This window comes from Leucoraja erinacea, chromosome 1 (assembly GCF_028641065.1).
Source record: "Leucoraja erinacea ecotype New England chromosome 1, Leri_hhj_1, whole genome shotgun sequence".
NCBI lineage: Eukaryota > Metazoa > Chordata > Chondrichthyes > Rajiformes > Rajidae > Leucoraja > Leucoraja erinaceus.
In genome coordinates, this window is record NC_073377.1 from 37,573,638 (window position 1) to 37,591,078 (window position 17,441).

The following is a 17,441-nucleotide window of genomic DNA, read 5'->3' on the forward strand; positions in this document are numbered from 1 at the left end:
ACAGTAGAAAATTTGCAGTTGGAAAATGCGTTGACTCTTCACTCACTCCTTAAAAAGTGTGAATGGAATAGAAGTACAAAGGGGATCGATCCATGCTCTTCCTGTTTGATATTAGCAGCCTTGGCTGTAAAGCTACAGCCTTGAACCATCAAAGCAAATGCTCAAAAAGCACAATTCCACTAAAATTCAAGTTGAAATGCAGTGAAGAAATTGAATGAAAATAAATAATTGAAAAAAACTGAATGTTACAGGTAACGACATAAGGAAATGCAGATATTGGTTTACAAAAAAAGACACGGTGTTGAAGTAACCCAGTGGGTCAAACTGCATCTCTGGTTTAGTGATAGGAGTTTTTGATTGGCAAATGGTTGGGCAAGGGCCAGAGATGAAAAGACAAAAAGTGTGATACAAGCCAAATTTGCGCCTCTTCTATCCTTATTTCACACAATTTTGTGTTTTCAGTTCTAGCCTATGCCAAACCAGCTGCCAATTAACACCCCCCCCCCCCCCCTCCCCTTTCACCTGTACCCACTTGCAAAACTTTGTGTTGCCCCCACCTCTCTTCCAGCTTTCTCCCCCCCATCACAATCAGACCGAAGAAGGGTCCCAACTTGAAACATCACCTGTCCGGAGATGTTCTCCAGAGATGCTGCCTGACCTGCTGTTACTCCAGCACAAGAGATTTCTTTTTCAAAATTATTGGTAGCTTTTAACATTGAATATGTGTTAATGCATTAAATACAAAGGTTATTGGGGGGGTATCGCCTCAGCGCAGAGGGAGAAGAGGAGGGAAGAGACTGCAGACCTAAGACTTTTGCCTCCATCACAGTGAGGAGATGTTGGGTGGACTCACTATAGTGGATGTTAATGTGTGTTTATTGTTGTTTTTGTTGTTTTTATTGTATTATACGTATGACTGCTGAAATTTTGTTCAGACTTCAGTCTGAGACAATAAAGGCTATCTATTGAACTATAATCTGGAGTCAACAAAAGTATTCATCAAAACTAGATAAAAGGGTAGATATTAAAATATATATTTAAAAGCCACCATGGTTTATTCTTTCTAACAGTAACCTATTGCAGATGCAGTTCACTATGTATATTAACCATGAAAATCATCATAAATTAGGGCAGTTTATTCATACAGGCAAAAACAGAAGGCAGATAATTAACATAGTGAGAGGGAAGGAATAGTATGTACATACCATCGCTGCAACATAAATATTTCAGTAACAAAACAATAACGACGAATGAAATATTCATGTTCAGTAAAATCAACTCAAATAAATGTGGTAGCCAAAAATGCTGGAGAAACTCAGCAGGTGAGGCAGCATCTATGGAGCGAAGGAAATAGACAACATTTCGGGTCAAAACCCTTCTTCAAATAAAGGTGGTGTGGATTATCTAAATTTAGCTTTCAAATTATAATTTATATCAAAAATTAGCCAACAATTCTCCCAATTACTTACTGTCTTTGCATTAGCAAATCCATGTGCTAATTTGGGTTGTAAGATTTTCTCCAGGGTCCCTTCTGCTAATTGATGGCTGCTGTTGCTTCCCCAGACATACACAGCACTTGTTTCACTGTCATGACTTTGAGAGTTATGAGAACTGGTACTGCAGAGGCAATCTAATGCTAAATTGCAAATCTGTAAATAAGAAAAGATAACACAAAAATCATATTACACATATTTGGCAACTATTTTCTCAAAGTTTCCTGCCTCTTTAGAGATCTGTATACAATACAATACAATATTTATTGTCATTTGAACCTCAGTAAGGCTCAAAGGAAACTCTGTTTCTACAGCCATACAAACAAAAAACGATTCATACTAGACACACAACCAATTTAATTCACACAAACATCCATCACAGTAAACCTCCTCCTCACTGTGATGGAAGGCAAAGTCTCTTCTCTCCCCTGCTCTCCATTTTTCTCCCGATGTTGAAGCCCCAGACGGGCGATGGTAAGTCCCACGACCATTTTAGGCCGCGCCGGGCAATGTACGGCCCCGCTCCAGGCCCAAAAGTCACAATGTTGGAGCCCCCGGCGGGCGCTGGAATGTCCCGCGGCCATTAAAGCCGCGCCAGGCGATATACATGAATTGCTAAGTTCCTCTTTGTGTCTTTTGGACCTGTGCCATTAATACCACATTGCCGCTTCGCACATCACACATCTTTATTTTGTCACGTCTGTTTTGTCACATGTGTGTGGTGCTAAACAAGTATGCTGCATCTGTTTTCATCAAGAAGGTCATAGATGATAGTGTGATCAGTGTGGAGAATACTAATATGCAAGAGCAGATTGAGATTAAGGAGGAAGAGGTGTTGGTTCTCTTCAAGAGCATTAAGGTGGATAAATCCACAGGATCTGGTAGGATTTATCATGGTTATCGAGAGAGGCAAGAAAGGAGATTGTGGGCGCCTTGACAAAGATCTGCATCTTCTCTAGCCATAGGTGAAGTCCTGGAGGATCTGAGAGAAACTAGTGTGTTCCTTTATTTAAGAAGTAGAGAGAATCCAGGGAATTACAGGCCAGCGAGCCTCATGTCTGTGGTAGGGAAGCTATTGGAGAGATAGAATGTACTTCCACTTGGAAGATTATGGGGTAATTAGAGACAATCAGCTGGGGTTTGTACATGGCAGGTCATGTCTTACTAACTTGATCAAGTTTTTTGAGGTGGTGATGAAAGACATCAATGAATGTAGAGCAGTGAATACTGCCTATATGGATTCTGGGGAGGCATTTGATAAGGTACGATACGATACGACTTTATTTATCCCAGGAGGGAAATTAGACTGCCAACAGTCATAAAACACAATGAGATACATGAAACATGAAATTAAAGTGACGAGTCCAGGATTAGGGATGTGTAAAGATTGGGGGGGGGGGGGTGGGGGGGGGAGTGGGAAGGGGGAAGGGGAATCAGTTTAATCCACGACAGAAAGGTGAGTAGTTGTACAGTTTGATAGCCTCAGGGAAAAAGGATCTCCTGTGGCATTCTGTGTTGATTCTTGGTGGAACCAGTCAGTTGCTGAAGGTGCTCCTCAGGTTGGTCAATGTGTCATGGAGGGGGTGAGCTGTATTATCCAAGATGTTCCGCAGTTTGAGGAACATCCTCCCCTCCAAGACCATCTCCAGTAAATCCAACTCCACCCCCATGACCGAGCCAGCCTTCCTGGTGAGCTTGTTAATTCTGTTGGAGTCCATAGCCTTCACTCTGCTACCCCAGCACACGACAGCGAAGATGGCACTGGCCACCACTGACAGAGCATATACATTGAGAGAGCTGAGCCTTCTCATAAAGTACAGACGGCTCTGTCCCTTCTTATACAGTGCCTCGGTATTCCTAGACCAGTCCAGTTTACTGTCCAGGTAAACTCCAAGGTACTTGGGCTCCTTGGTAAGCTGCACATCCACACCCCTGAAGGAGACAGGGGACAGGGGTATTCCTCTCCTCCTAAAGTCCACCACTAACTCCTTAGTCTTGCCGGTGTTGAGCTGTAGGTGATTCAGCCCACAATTGCAGTCATCCGAAAACTTCTGCAGGTGGCGGGAATTCGGGTTATATCCGAAGTCTGAGGTGTATATAGTGAACAGATTCAGATTCAGATTCAATTTTAATTGTCATTGTCAATGTACAGTACAGAGACAACGAAATGCATTTAGCATCTCCCTTGAAGAGCGACATAGCAAACGATTTGAATAAAAAAAATAATAAGTGGGGGGGGGGGTGGTGATTGGCAGTCACCAAGGTACGTTGTTTAGTAGAGTGACAGCCGCCGGAAAGAAGCTGTTCCTCGACCTGCTGGTTCGGCAACGGAGAGACCTGTAGCGCCTCCCGGATGGTAGGAGGGTAAACAGTCCATGGTTGGGGTGAGAGCAGTCCTTGGCGATGCTGAGCGCCCTCCGCAGACAGCGCTTGCTTTGGACAGACTCAATGGAGGGGAGCGTGGAACCGGTGATGCGTTGGGCAATTTTCACCACTCTCTGCAATGCCTTCCGGTCGGAGACAGAGCAGTTGCCATACCATACTGTGATGCAGTTGGTAAGGATGCTCTCGATGGTGCAGCGGTAGAAGTTCACCAGGATCTGAGGAGACAGATGGACCTTCTTCAGTCTCCTCAGGAAGAAGAGACGCTGATGAGCCTTCTTGATCAGAGTAGAGGTATTATGGGTCCAAGAGAGGTCATCGGAGATGTTGACTCCCAGGAACCTGAAGCTAGAAACACGTTCCACCTCCGTCCCGTTAATGTGGATGGGGGTGTGCGTGCCGCCTCTGGACTTCCTGAAGTCTACAATGAGCTCCTTGGTCTTCTTGGAGTTAAGGGCCAGGTTGTTGTCAGCGCACCATGCTGCTAAGTGCTGGACCTCCTCCCTGTAGGAACAGGAAGGGTGAGCCCTGTGGGGCCCCTGTTTTGCTCACTACCATGTCCGAGACATAGTTCTGTAGCCTGACATACTGTCGTCGTCCAGTCAGGTAGTTGGTTTGCAGTCATTGGAAGAGCTGGGACATGTCCTCTTTGGTACAGGAACCAGGCAGATGTCGTCCACATCACAGGAACCCTCTCCAGGCTCAGGTTCAGGTTGAAGATATGCTGGAGTACTCTGCACAACTGGCTGGCACATGCCTTGAGTATTCTAGGGCTAACACCATTGGGACCTGTGGCTTTGCCTGAACGGAGTCTGCTCAGCTCTTTCCTCACCTGCTCAGCCTTGATGGTGAGGTGCCTCCAGTCTAAAAAATAACCTTCCACCACCATCATCTGCCTCCTGCAATGTATTGTATTGTATTCTTGTATTCAAATTTTATTGTCGTTGCCTCACTTTGAGACAACGAAATGAATTTCCCGTACAGCAGTATCGTTAAAAAAAATCACAAGAAAAATAATAAAAATAAATAATAAATAAATAATAAAACATATTAAAAAAATAAAATTGAAATTGAATTAAAAATTTAACAAAAGCACAAACACAAAAAGTCCACAACACAACATAACATAAATGGCACCCAGGTGAGGACGGCACCATAGTCCAGCCAGCCTCCCCTCCGTGTCCATCCGTAGTCGGGGCCTTCCGAGCACCTGCAGTCGCCGCCCCGGGTGGCCCGATGTTCAGGCCCTCACGCCGGGCTGGTGGAACGCTGACGCCGAGCCCCGACGGTGAGCATCCTCCTCCTCAGCGGCCCGGACCTTCTGATCAGCCGCCTCCCGCTGCCGGAGTCTGCCGCTCCTGAGTCCACAGGCCGAGCTGGGCAGAGTCACAGGACCCCGCGCTGTCCATCAGCGCCGCCCGCGTTGGGAGCTCTGCAAACCGCAGCTCCTTGATGTTGGTGCAGCAGGTCCAGCACTCCGGGCTCCAGACGGCGACCCCCGGCAAGGCATCGCCAGCCCCGCGATGTTCCAGCGCTGTCCCGCCGCTGCTGGAGCTCCGGTCGATCCCGGCAAGAAAGGCCGCGCCAATCCAGGTAGGTAGGCCGCTGTGGGGGGGGGGGAGGACGTGACTCGAATAATAGTCGCGTCCTCACCAGGAAGCGGCTGAAGGACGGTATCCCCCACACCGTGCCCTCTTCCCCCACATAAAAACACAAAAAAAAAAAAAAATACACTTTTAACATAACAAAATAAACAAAAAAACAAAAAGATACCGGGCTGTAGGTGGAGGCTGCTGGCACCAGCGCCACCGGAAGTACAATGAAGCCAATTCTGTATCTAGTTAGCTAGCTATCCCTGGATCCCTACAAATAACAATTTACCATGACTCATGTTTCATATCCTTAAGACATTTTCTTAATCCGAGTTGCCATTAACCCTCCTATTCCATGAATCCAAGTTTCACTAGCCAGTGTGATAAAGACAGAAAATCCAGCAGTTTACATCTATTCCATTCGTTCAAGTGAGTTTATTGTCATGTGTCCCTGATAGGACAATGAAATTCATTCTTCAGTTATTTTCTCTTTAAACCAGTTATAATCTTCTTCCTTGATTATTTTTTCAAAACCTTATTGACAAATGACAATGAAGCAGCCTGCCGTCCCTACAAATGTCCTAACACATTCATTCTGGAATAAAAATGTCACATTTAGCATTATCAATTTTTTTGGTGCCTTCTATGCACTTAAGGAGTTTGCAAGATTATGGCCATCTCCAGCTCCATGTCATTCAGCAACCAGGCATGTAAGCCATCTGGAAGAGGCAATTTACCGCTCTGAGAATGTAGCATGTTCTGGAAAGGCTATCAGATTTTACTCCGTCCATTACATCCAACAATATTTTGTCAGCAACCAGTTTTATAAATAAATCTTGATATAATATATTGATTAGATATGCTACGTCATTTAGCCATGTATCAGTGTCACCTCTCATAAAACAATGTGACACGCTGCATTCCCATTCACCTGTTCATATAATAAATTTTATTAACCTGCATGAATGCTCTCTGAAATGTACTCAAATACAGTTAATTTAGTTGTCCTGCTGACAAAGTATTAAATATTCAGATAATTTCAATTTTGCTTCATAGAAACATAGAAAATAGGTGCAGGAGTAGGCCATTCAGCCCTTTGAGCCAGCACCGCCATTCAATATGATCATGGCTGATCATCCAAATTCAGTACCCCGTTCCTGCTTTTCCCCCCATATCCCTTGATTCTGTTAGCCGAAGAGCTAAATCCATCTCTCTTGAAAACATCCAGTGAATTGGCCTCCACCGCCTTCCATGGCAGAGAATTCCACAGATTCACAAATTTCTGGGTGAAAAAGTTATTCCTCATCTCAGTTCTAAATGGCCTACCCCTTATTCGTAAACTGTGACCCCTGGTTCTGGACTCCACCAACATGGGGAACATTTTTCCTGCATCTAGCCTGCCCAATCCCTTAAGAATCCCTTATATGTTTCTATAAGATACCCTCTCATCCTTCTAAATTCCAGTGAATACAAGCTCAATCAACCCATTCTTTCCTCATATGTTAGTCCCGCCATCCCGGGAATAAACCTGGTGATCCTACTACACTGCATTCCCTCAATAGCAAGTATGTCCTTCCTCAAATTAGGAGACCAAAACTGCAGGTTTCATTACGATGCAACAGGCTAGAAGTTATGGATTCCAATCCACATGCAAAAATGCAGGCATGGTTTCAATTACCAATGCTTCCAATTAAGGGAAGCCACAAGTGTGACAATTAGGCACCAAATTTAGCAGAGGTGCCTTCCCTTTACTGTGTCAATTCATATCAGAGCACCGGTCTCCAAGTGCAGTGTATAGTACACTGCAGAGTATACTACAGCAAATGGTGCATGTTGCATGTGGTGCTTTGGCAACAAGTGGATAGGGGAATGTGTGGCCTTAAACTTTTTAGATAGATTTTATATTGATACCGTTTAATTAGAAAAGAGAACTTGAGAAGAAAATTTAGAAAAAAAACCTGGGATTAAAGTGTGAACAGCACAGGAATTTACGGAAGAGGTTTTTGTTATAAATGCTTATTAAGTACTAAATGAACATTTTCTAACGTTAAACATTTAGAAATTAATTGATGTTAAAGATAATTAAGGCAGGGAATCAGGAAAGGAAAAATAGAATAACTGAGTAAATTTATTTTCAATAGATGTAAATTCAGCAAAAGAGGAAAATTAAAAACACGGGCATTGAGAGGATTAAAAAAATGCAACCTTCATCCTTCAAGATGAGAGCCAATTTAATCAACCTTTTTAATTTGCATCATACCACATGCAATTCCTCATTATTTCCCGCAACTTGTTGGCAGAGGGATGTGATGTTCCCTAATATTTCAGTAGAGATGATGGCCATTTGCCGTTTAAAAAAAATAAATAATTCCCTCATAGCAAGAGTCCCATCTCAAAATGTCCATCATAAATGATAAAGACAATAGGTGCACGAGTAGGCCATTCAGCCCTTCAAGCCAGAACCACCATTGAATGTGATAATGGCTGATCATCCGCAATCAGTACCCCATTCCTGCCTTCTCCCCATATCCCCCGACTCAGCTATCTTCAAGAGCCCTAGCTAGTTCTCTCTTGAAAGTATCCAGAGAACCAGCCTCCACCGCCCTTTGAGGGAGAGAATTCCAAAGGCACAACTCTGTGTGCGAAAAAGTGTTTCCTCATCTCCATTGTAAATGGCTTAGCCCTTATTCTTAAAATGTGGTCCCTGGTTCTGGACTCCCCCAACATCGGGAACATGTTTCCTGCCTCTAACGTGTCCAATTCCTTAATAATCTTTTATGTTTCAACAAGATCCCCTCTCACCCAACTAAATTCCAGAGTGTACATTCACTCCATTTCGCAGCATATGACAGTCCCGCCATCGCGGGAATTAACCTTGTGAACCAACGCTGCACTCCCTCAATAGCAAGAATGTCCTTCCTCAAATTTGTTGACCAAAACTGCACACAATACTCCAGGTGTGGTCTCACTAGGGCACTGTACAACTGCAGAAGGACCTCTTTGCTCTTATACTCAACTCCTCTTGTTCTGAAGGCCAACATGCCATTCGTTTTTCTTCACTGTCTGCTGTATCTGCATGCTTACTTTCATTGACTGACGAACAAGGACCCCCAGATCTCGTTGTGCTTTCCCCTTTTCCCAACTTGACACCATTTAGATAATAATCTTCCTTCCTGTTTTTGCTACCTAAGTGGATAACCTCACATCTATCCACATTAAACTGCATCTGCCATGCATCTGCCCACTCACCCAAACTGTCCAAGTCACCCTGCATTCTTATAGTCTTATGACTCCATATTCCCCTTTGTTCAACTGTAATAATGACACCTCCAATTTAGAAACATAGAAAATGGGTGCAGGAGGAGGCCATTCGTCCCTTCGAGCCAGCACAGCCATTCATTGTGATCATGGCTGATCGTCCCCAATCAATAACCCGAACCTGCCTTCTCCCCATATCCCTTGATTCCACTATCCCCATGAGCTCTATCTAACTCTCTTAAATCCATCCAGTGATTTGGCCTCCACTGCCCTCTGTGGCAGGGAATTCCACAAATTCACAACTCTCTGGGTGAAAAGGTTTTTTCTCACCTCAGTCTTAAATGGCTTCCCCTTTATTCTAAGACTGTGGCCCCTGGCTCTGGACTTGCCCAACATTGGGAACATTTTTCCTGCATCTAGCTTGTCCAGTCCTTTTATAATTTTAAAAGGTACACAAAATTGCTGGAGAAACTCAGCGGGTGCAGCTTTTATATGTTTCTATAAGATATCCCCTCATCCTTCTAAACGCCAATGAATACAAGCCTAGTCTTTTCAATCTTTCCTCATATGACAGTCCCGCCATCCCAGGGATCAATCGTGTGAACCTACGCTGCACTGCCTCAATCACAAGAATGTCCTTCCACAAATTAGGAGACCAAAACTGTACGCAATACTCCAGATGTGGTCTCACCAGAGCCTTATACAACTGCAGAAGAACCTCTCTACTCCTATACTGAAATCCTCTTTTTATGAAGGCCAACATTCCATTAGCTTTCTTCACTGCCTGCTGTACCTGCACGCCAACTTTCAGTGACCGGTTTACAAGGACACCCAGGTCTCGCTGTACCTCCCCCATACCTAACTTAACCCCATTGAGATAATAATCTGCCCCCTTGTTTTTTGCCTCAAAGTGGATAACGGCCGCGGCGCGGCGCGAGGGGGGGCGGGGGCGCGGCGCGGCGCGAGGGGGCGAGGGAGGCGTGAAGGGAAGAGCGGGCGGCGCGGGCGGCGGGGGGGAGGCGCGGCGCGGGGGCGGGGGGAGCGGCGGGGGGCGCCGCGCGCGGGGAGGCGAGGGGGCGGAGGCGCGGCGCGGGAGGAGAGGGCGGGGAGGGCGGGGGGGCGGCGCGGGCGCGGGGGGCGCGCGCGGCGCGGGGCGCGCGCGGGGGCGCGCGGGGGGCGCGAGCGCGCGCGCGCGCGGGGCGGCGCGCGCGCGCGCGCGAGGGCGCGCGGGGGGCGGCGGGGGGCGGGGCGCGGGGCGGGGGGCGCGGCGCGGGGGGGGGGGGGAGGCGGGGGGCGGCGCGGCGGGGCGAGGAGGGGCGGGGCGAGGAGGGGGCGGGGCGGCGGAGCGCGCGCGGCGCGCGCGCGGGCGGGGCGCGCGCGCGCGCGCGCGGGGGCGCGCGCGCGAGGCGAGGAGCGGCGCGTGCGGCGGGGCGGCGGGGCGCGCGGCGCGGGCGAGCGCGCGCGCGAGCGGGGGAGGCGGGCGCGCGCGGGCGGGCGCGCGGGAGCGCGGCGCGGCGCGCGCGGGGCGCGGCGCGGGCGCGCGCGGGGGGGGCGGCGGGGCGGCGCGGGCGGCGCGGGGCGGGCGCGGCGCGCGGGCGCGCGCGCGGGGGCGGGGGCGAGGGGGGAGGCGCGCGCGGAGAGCGCGCGGCGAGGCGGAGGGCGGGGGCGAGGAGAGGGGCGGGCCGCGGCGGGCGAGCGGGAGCGCGAGCGCGCGCGCGCGCGCGCGCGGAGCGCGCGCGGGGCGAGCGGAGGCGCGCGCGCGGGGGGCGCGCGCGCGCGGGGAGGGCGCGGGGGGGCGAGCGGGGCGAGCGGCGGGGCGAGGCGAGGAGGCGGGGCGGGAGGGCGGGAGGGGAGGGGAGGAGAGGCGCGGAGAGCGAGAGCGGGAGGAGCGAGCGCGAGGAGAGGCGGGGAGGAGGGGCGGAGTTGGGGGCGAGGGAGAGGAGGGGGAGAGGAGGGAGAGAGGACGCGAGCGAGGGGGAGAGAGCGGGGGAGGAGGGGAGAGGAGAGGAGGAGGGAGAGGCGGGGAGCGCGAGGGGGGAGCAGAGAGCGAGACGAGAGGAGGGAGAGAAGAGGGGGGGAGAGGAGAGAGAGAGGGAGAGGGGGAGAGGAGAGAGGGGGGGGAGGAGAGGGGGAGAGAGGAGCGGGGGAGAGGAGGAGGGAGGGAGGGGGGGGGAGAGGGGGAGGGCGGGGAGAGGGAGCGCGGGGGGGGAGGGGGGGAGGGGGGGGGGGGGAGGGGAGGAGGGGGGGGAGAGGAGGAGAGAGAGGAGGCAGAGGAGGAGGAGAGGGAGAGGAGAGGAGAGGAGAGGAGAGGAGAAGGGAGGGGAGGAGAGGGAGGGGGAGGAGGGGGGGGAGAGGAGGGGAGAGAGAGAGGGGGAGGAGAGAGGGAGGAGAGGAGAGGGGGGGAGAGGAGGGGGGGGGAGGAGAGAGGGGGGGGGGAGAGAGGGGGGGGGGAGAGGAGAGGGAGAGGAGAGGAGGGGGGGGGGGGAAGGGAGGGGGGGAGAGAGAGAGAGAGGGGGGGAGAGGAGAGGGGGGGGAGAGGTGAGGGGGGGCGGAGAGGGGGGGGGGGAGGGGGGGCGGAGAGGGGGGGGGGGGGAGAGGAAATGGGGGGCAGGAGAAAAAAACATTTTAGAACCGAAAAAGACAGATTCTGCAAGCATTGTAGAACCAAAAGAGACACTTTTTGCAAACATTTTAGAACCAATAAACACTTTTTGCAAACATTTTAGAACCAATAGACACATTTTGCAAGCGTTTTAGAACCACTATGGACACTTACATTTGAGTAGACATGTGTTCAGTGTTATTCACAGCTCAGAGAAACATGACCCTCTGGCTTCCTCCATCTTGATGAGAGACTGATTGAGGCAACATCACTTCCTGGTTTTATAGTCCCTCACCCCTGCCGCCAGTGGGGGCAGCAGAGAGAATGGGGAATTTTGTAAAATCATTAATATCTCTGTCATTTTTCATCGACGGGGAAAATCCACGGCACACATACGGTGGAGGGGGGCTCTGAGCAAGGTGGCCAAAAATGACGGCCGTAGGTGGCGGCGTTCTCTCGGAAATTGCAGCACAGATGGCCAAAACCGGTCAAGAACAGACTTTTAGTAATATAGATAGATAGATACTGCATCTGCCACGCATATGCCCACTCACTTAATCTGTCCAGGTCACCCTGTAACCTCCTAACATCCTCTTCACAGTTCACACTGCCACCCAGCTTTGTGTCATCCAGAAACTTGAAAGTGTTGCTCCTAATTCCCTTTTTCAAATCATTAATATATATGGTAAACAGTTGCAGCCCCAACACCGAGCCTTGCAGCACTCCACTCGCCACTGCCTGCCATTCTAAAAATGACTCATTCACTCCTACTCTTTACTTCCTGTCTGTCAACCAATTTTCTATCCACTTCAACACCCCCCCCCCCCCAATACCATGTGCTCTAATTTTAGTCACCAGTCTCCCATGTGGGACCTTATCAAAAGCTTTCTGAAAGTCTAGATACACTACATCCACTGGCTCCCCTTCATTCATTTTACTCGTCACATCCTCAAAAAATTCCAGAAGATTAGTCAAGCATGATTTTCCTTTCATAAATCCATGCTGACTTGGACTAATCCTACTGCTATCCAAATGCCCCATTATTACCTCTTTAATAATTGGCCAGCATCTTTCCCACCACCGAAGTCAGGCTAACTGGTCTATAATTCCCCGTTTTCTCTCTTGCTCCTTTCTTGAAAAGTGGGATAACATTAGCTATCCTCCAATCCACAGGAACTGATCCTGAATCTATTGAACATTGGAAAATGATCACCAATGCATCCACTATTTCTAGAGCCACCTCCCTGAGGACCCTGGGATGCAGACCATCAGGCCCAGGGGATTTCTCATCCTTCAGTCCCATTAGCCTACCCAATACTATTTCTCGCCTAATGAAAATTTATTTCAGTTCCTCGACCCCCTTAGATCCTCTGTCCTCTAGTACTTCTGGGAGATTGTCCATGTCTTCCTTAGTGAAGACAGATATGAAGTAACTGTTCAACTCTTCTGCCATTTCCTTGTTTCCCCATAATAATTTCACCCATATCTGCCTTCAAGGGACCCACATTTGACTTTGCTATTCTTTTTCCCTTAACATATCTAAAGAAGCTTTTACTGTCCTTCTTTACATTCCTGGCCAGCTTCCCCTCGTACTTCATCTTTTCAGCCCGTATTGCTTGTTTTGGTTCCATCTGTTGTCCTATGACAGATTCCCAAACCTCTGGCTTCCGGCTACTCTTTGCTGTGTTATACATCTTTCCTTTTAGTTTTATTCTATCCCGAACTTCTCTTGTTAGCCACAGTTGCCTCCTACTCCCCTTAGAATCTTTCTTCCTTTTTGGAATGAATTACCCTTCTCCCTCTCAAATTGTAGATTAAAACTTATCATATACACAATGCTCAGTCTTAGAACAATCCAATATATTATTTGAAGCCCGTTTCTGAGTTTACAAACAAAAAGTAAAAATCACATAATATCAACAATCTAAAATAACTTCACATTAATAGCACTTAATTAGAAAAAGCCTGAAGCAATTTGCATCTACTTTAAAAGTGTACAATCAGATTACAAACTGGATGAAAAGTCACAAACCTCTTCAAAAAGACAAATTGCAGCATGCGATAGGGAACATAATCCATCCGGAGTTCTTTTTAGGTCTTGATTTTGTAGATTTTCTTTATATGTATTCTAGAAGTTCAAACAGATAAATAATAGCACCATGGACAAATAGCATCTTTAAAAAACATGGAAATGTAAATTACACAAATAGGGTAATGGGAGAAAGCAAAGTTTTGTACATAGTTGGATTAAGATTCACATTTTCAGAAGATTTGTTTTAATTGCAGTTGGGTTTGCCCATGATTGAACAAATATACATGACCAATAAATGTAGAAATATAGTTAAGATAGACACAAAATGCTGGAATAACTCAGCGGGCCAGGCAGCATCACTGGGGCGAAGGTATGGGTGGCGTTTTGAGTTGGAGCCCTTTTTGGTCTCGACTTGAAATGTCACCCATCCCTTCTATCCAAAGCCTGTCCGGCACTGAGTTACTCCAGCATTTTGTGTTCAAATGGGAAGAAATGTATACTCTTTGTTGAAAATGCAGCTAATACTCGTTTTTAATTTATTTATAATGAGACTTTCATCTCCCTTTAAGAATGTTCCAAAGATGCTAAAGTAATTTTGAAAGATCCCCACTTCTGGGCCATGCCTTCTGCACACTGCTACCATTTGGCAGGATGCACAGAAGCCTGAAGTCATACACTACCAGGTTCAGGAACAGCTACATTCCTACAATGATCGGGTTCTCACAACTAACATGTTCTTGCACCAACCCACGCACCCCTAACCCTACCTCGACAATGGAATACTGCAGACGGCCCCTGGCACTACCATGAACCCATTTTTATTAAATTATGTCTTGCAGACTATTTTTTATTTTTAGTGTCTTGCAGAATGTTGTGTAATTTTAGTTTTGTATATTTGTCTGATTCTATGTGCCTCTGAAACTTCTGCAAGCAAGATTTTAATTGTGCCTGTACGTAACTGTACTTGTGCATGTGATAAACTCAAATGGATTTGTTTTAAAGGAAACATAGCCATTTGGCATGAAGCAAGGCTCTACTACATAACCTGTTTTAGTGCTGAGTGAGATAAATATTGAGCAGGACATCAACGTGCCTGGAAGACAGAGAGAAAATCTTATTCAAATTTACAAAATACTCAGGGCAAAGTTTTAGAAAATGGGTGTGTCATTCAGGATTGAGATGAAGATACATGTCTTCACTCAGAGGGTGGTGAACTGGAATTCTCTTTTTTCAGTGGGTTGTGGAGGCTTAGTCATTGCATTCAGAAATTGATATTATGAAAATTAAAGGTTATAGGGAAAGTGCTGGAAATTGGCCATGAGGTGGAAGATCAACCCCATTCTTAATGAATGATAGGTTCAAAAGAGAGGAAAAAGAATAATTGAAATTTATCTGTGACCAGTGGTGTTGCATAGCAATTACTTGGACAAAAATGTAGATGTAGATTAGTAAGTTTGTGCATGACACAAAGATTTGTGGAGTTGTGGATAGTGAGGAATGCTTATGGATACAGCCGGATATATATCAGTTCTAGAAATGGCAGATGGAGTTCAATCCAGACTAGTGTGAGGCACCGCACTTTGGCAAGTTAAATGTAAGAAGAAGTATACAATAAAAGGCAAGATGTTTAAAAGCATTGATGTACACAGGGGGCTCGGGTCGCAGGTCCATAGCTCCCTGAATTTGGCACACAAGTAGATAGGGCAATAAAGAATGTTTTCATCAATGGGTATTGCATAGAACAGTCAGGAAGTTGGATAACATTAGTGTAGCGTATACAAAACATTATGAAAAAGGATATGGAGGCTTTGGAGAAAGTGTACGAGGTTCATCAGGATGCTATCAAGGTTAGAGTGGATTAGCTATAAAGAGGGGTTGAACAGACTTGGATTATTTTTTACTGGAGTGGAGGTTGAGGGGAGACCTGGTAGAAATTTGTATAAGGACAGAGTAGACAGTCTTTTTCTCAGGGTAGAAATGTCAAATACTTCATGGCATAACATTAAGGTGAAAGGGGGAAAAATTAAAGGAGTTGTGATTTAAACCAGATAATGGTAGTTGCCTGGAATGCTTGTGGCAGGGTGGTGGAAGCAAATACAATAGCAGTATTTTGGAGGTTTTTAGAAAGGAATGTGAACATAGAGGCAATGGAATGACACGCAGACAGATGGGGTTTGTTTACTTTGGTATCATGGTCAGCACAGATATTGTGGACTGAGGGTCATGTTCCTGTGCCTCATTGTTCTATGTTCTACATAAATGTAAAAAAAACTTTTAAAAAAACTGGCTAATTTGAACCAGTAGACTTCAGTATTTTTTCAAACAAATGTTATCATTGAAACTAGCTTTTTTTTGCATCCCATTGAATTTAGTTACTTTTCAATCATTTTCCTCTCAAATATAATTTACAAATAATTACCAGTAATTCTACCACATGAAAACTTTTATTTTGAATGAAGCATGGGAAAGCAATAAGTTTTACAAATCAGAAAATAGTGCATCAATTACTAATTCTAAATCAATACCTGCTCACATTTGAAAAAAAACAATTATGTTATCAAACTCACTGAAGAATGTTTCAGTTGTTCCAATGATTTTAAAAAACAATCATATCCAATCATTCCTTCTTTTTCTGGTTCAAAGGGTGTTTTGGTAGCAGCGGTAGAAGCTGCCAATGCAACTTCAATCCACTCAAGTAGGAACTTCAATGAACCACGCTGGACTGCAAGACCTAATAATAGCTCTGCAGCCAATCTTCGCCCTTCGTTATCAGCTCCTGAACTAGGCATGGTCATCTTCTTCAGAAATGTTGTAACTTGTGCAAGGCAGTCCAAACCAACTTGTGGGATTTTGTTTTCATTTGCCAGAGACAGGGGAGGTAGGGAATTGATAATTGTGCAGGCTGTGCACAGAACATCATTGCACAAGCTCAAGCTTGGATCTATCTTCGATTGTTGCCAATTTTGTTGAATTAGTGCAAAAAGCAGACTCAGACCAGTCTTCACTCCCATTTCTATTAGAACATCAGTACCAGATTTTATTATTTTATTCCGGGCCAACATATCATCTAGATTTAATCTGCTGTCAGAACTCTGCCTTTGTACTTGACGTTCTGGTCTGAACCGATCATGGTACTTGTGAGAAAGTGCGTAGAATATCCTCTGAAGTGACACCAAGCGCATGTGTAAGGCAACAGCAAAAGGTGAATTTCCAAAGACCGTCCTGGCCAAATTTTGTTGGCTGTTAAGCAGTGCAGAGAGATAGCGCTCACGTTCTTCCACAGCTGAAGATTCATGTTCAAAATCGGGCAATCTTGGACCTATCAGATGTTGCGCTTGTTGAGATATTCCTACCACTTCTTTGTTTTGGAGTAGCTTTTCATATAATGTGGAGGCACCTTCTCTTGTGGCTATAGACTCACTGTCTTCTAAGGCCCAGGAACTGTTCAGGTGTTCAAGCCACTTTAGTATTACATTTGTGGGACATGTAACCATTTTATATTGTTGATCTGGAAAGAGAGAAATATATTAGTCTTATTTCTGCAAGCCCCTCTTTTACACACGGTACAATACCATTACAGCATGTGTTGACAAAGGGTCTCTAACCTGAAACATTAATTTTGTTTCTCCTTCCAGTTATTGCCTGACCCGCAAAATATTTTCAGCATTTTTCACTTTACTTGAGATTGCCAGCATCTGCTTTTTTATGTACAGGAAGGAACTGCTGATGCTGGGTATACACCAAAAGTAGACAAAAAATGTTGGAGTAACTCAGCGGGACAGGCAGCATCTCTGGAGAGAAGGAATGGGTGACATTTTGGGTCTTGACCTGAAACATCACCTCTGTCCCATTGAGTTACTTCTGCTATTTTTATTTTCACTTTTACTATAGGATTTACAGGTGCACAACCTTTTATCCGACGATCCAAATAACGAAAACCTCCGAATAGTGACATTTTTTCGGTCCTTGAAGAAAGGTCCTTGAAAACGTTCACCGAGGGCGGCCCGCAGAGGTGACAGCGGAACCTCTGGTCGGTCCTCGAAGACAGTGTATCGTGAGTCTTGCGTGGGAACTTTTTAACA

The 17,441-nt window shown here is 46.6% G+C and overlaps 1 protein-coding gene across 1 annotated transcript in view; it reads right to left on the reverse strand.

Annotated features, from left to right (window-relative positions):
* The window catches only part of LOC129695814 (probable E3 ubiquitin-protein ligase HERC1), a 291,266-nt gene that overhangs the window by 236,228 nt on the left and 37,597 nt on the right, over positions 1-17,441 (reverse strand). Inside the window, 3 exon segments of the mRNA XM_055633161.1 lie at positions 1,470-1,649; positions 13,360-13,455; positions 15,927-16,867. Of these exon segments, the coding sequence (XP_055489136.1) occupies positions 1,470-1,649; positions 13,360-13,455; positions 15,927-16,853 (1,203 nt within the window). The 5' untranslated portion in view covers positions 16,854-16,867.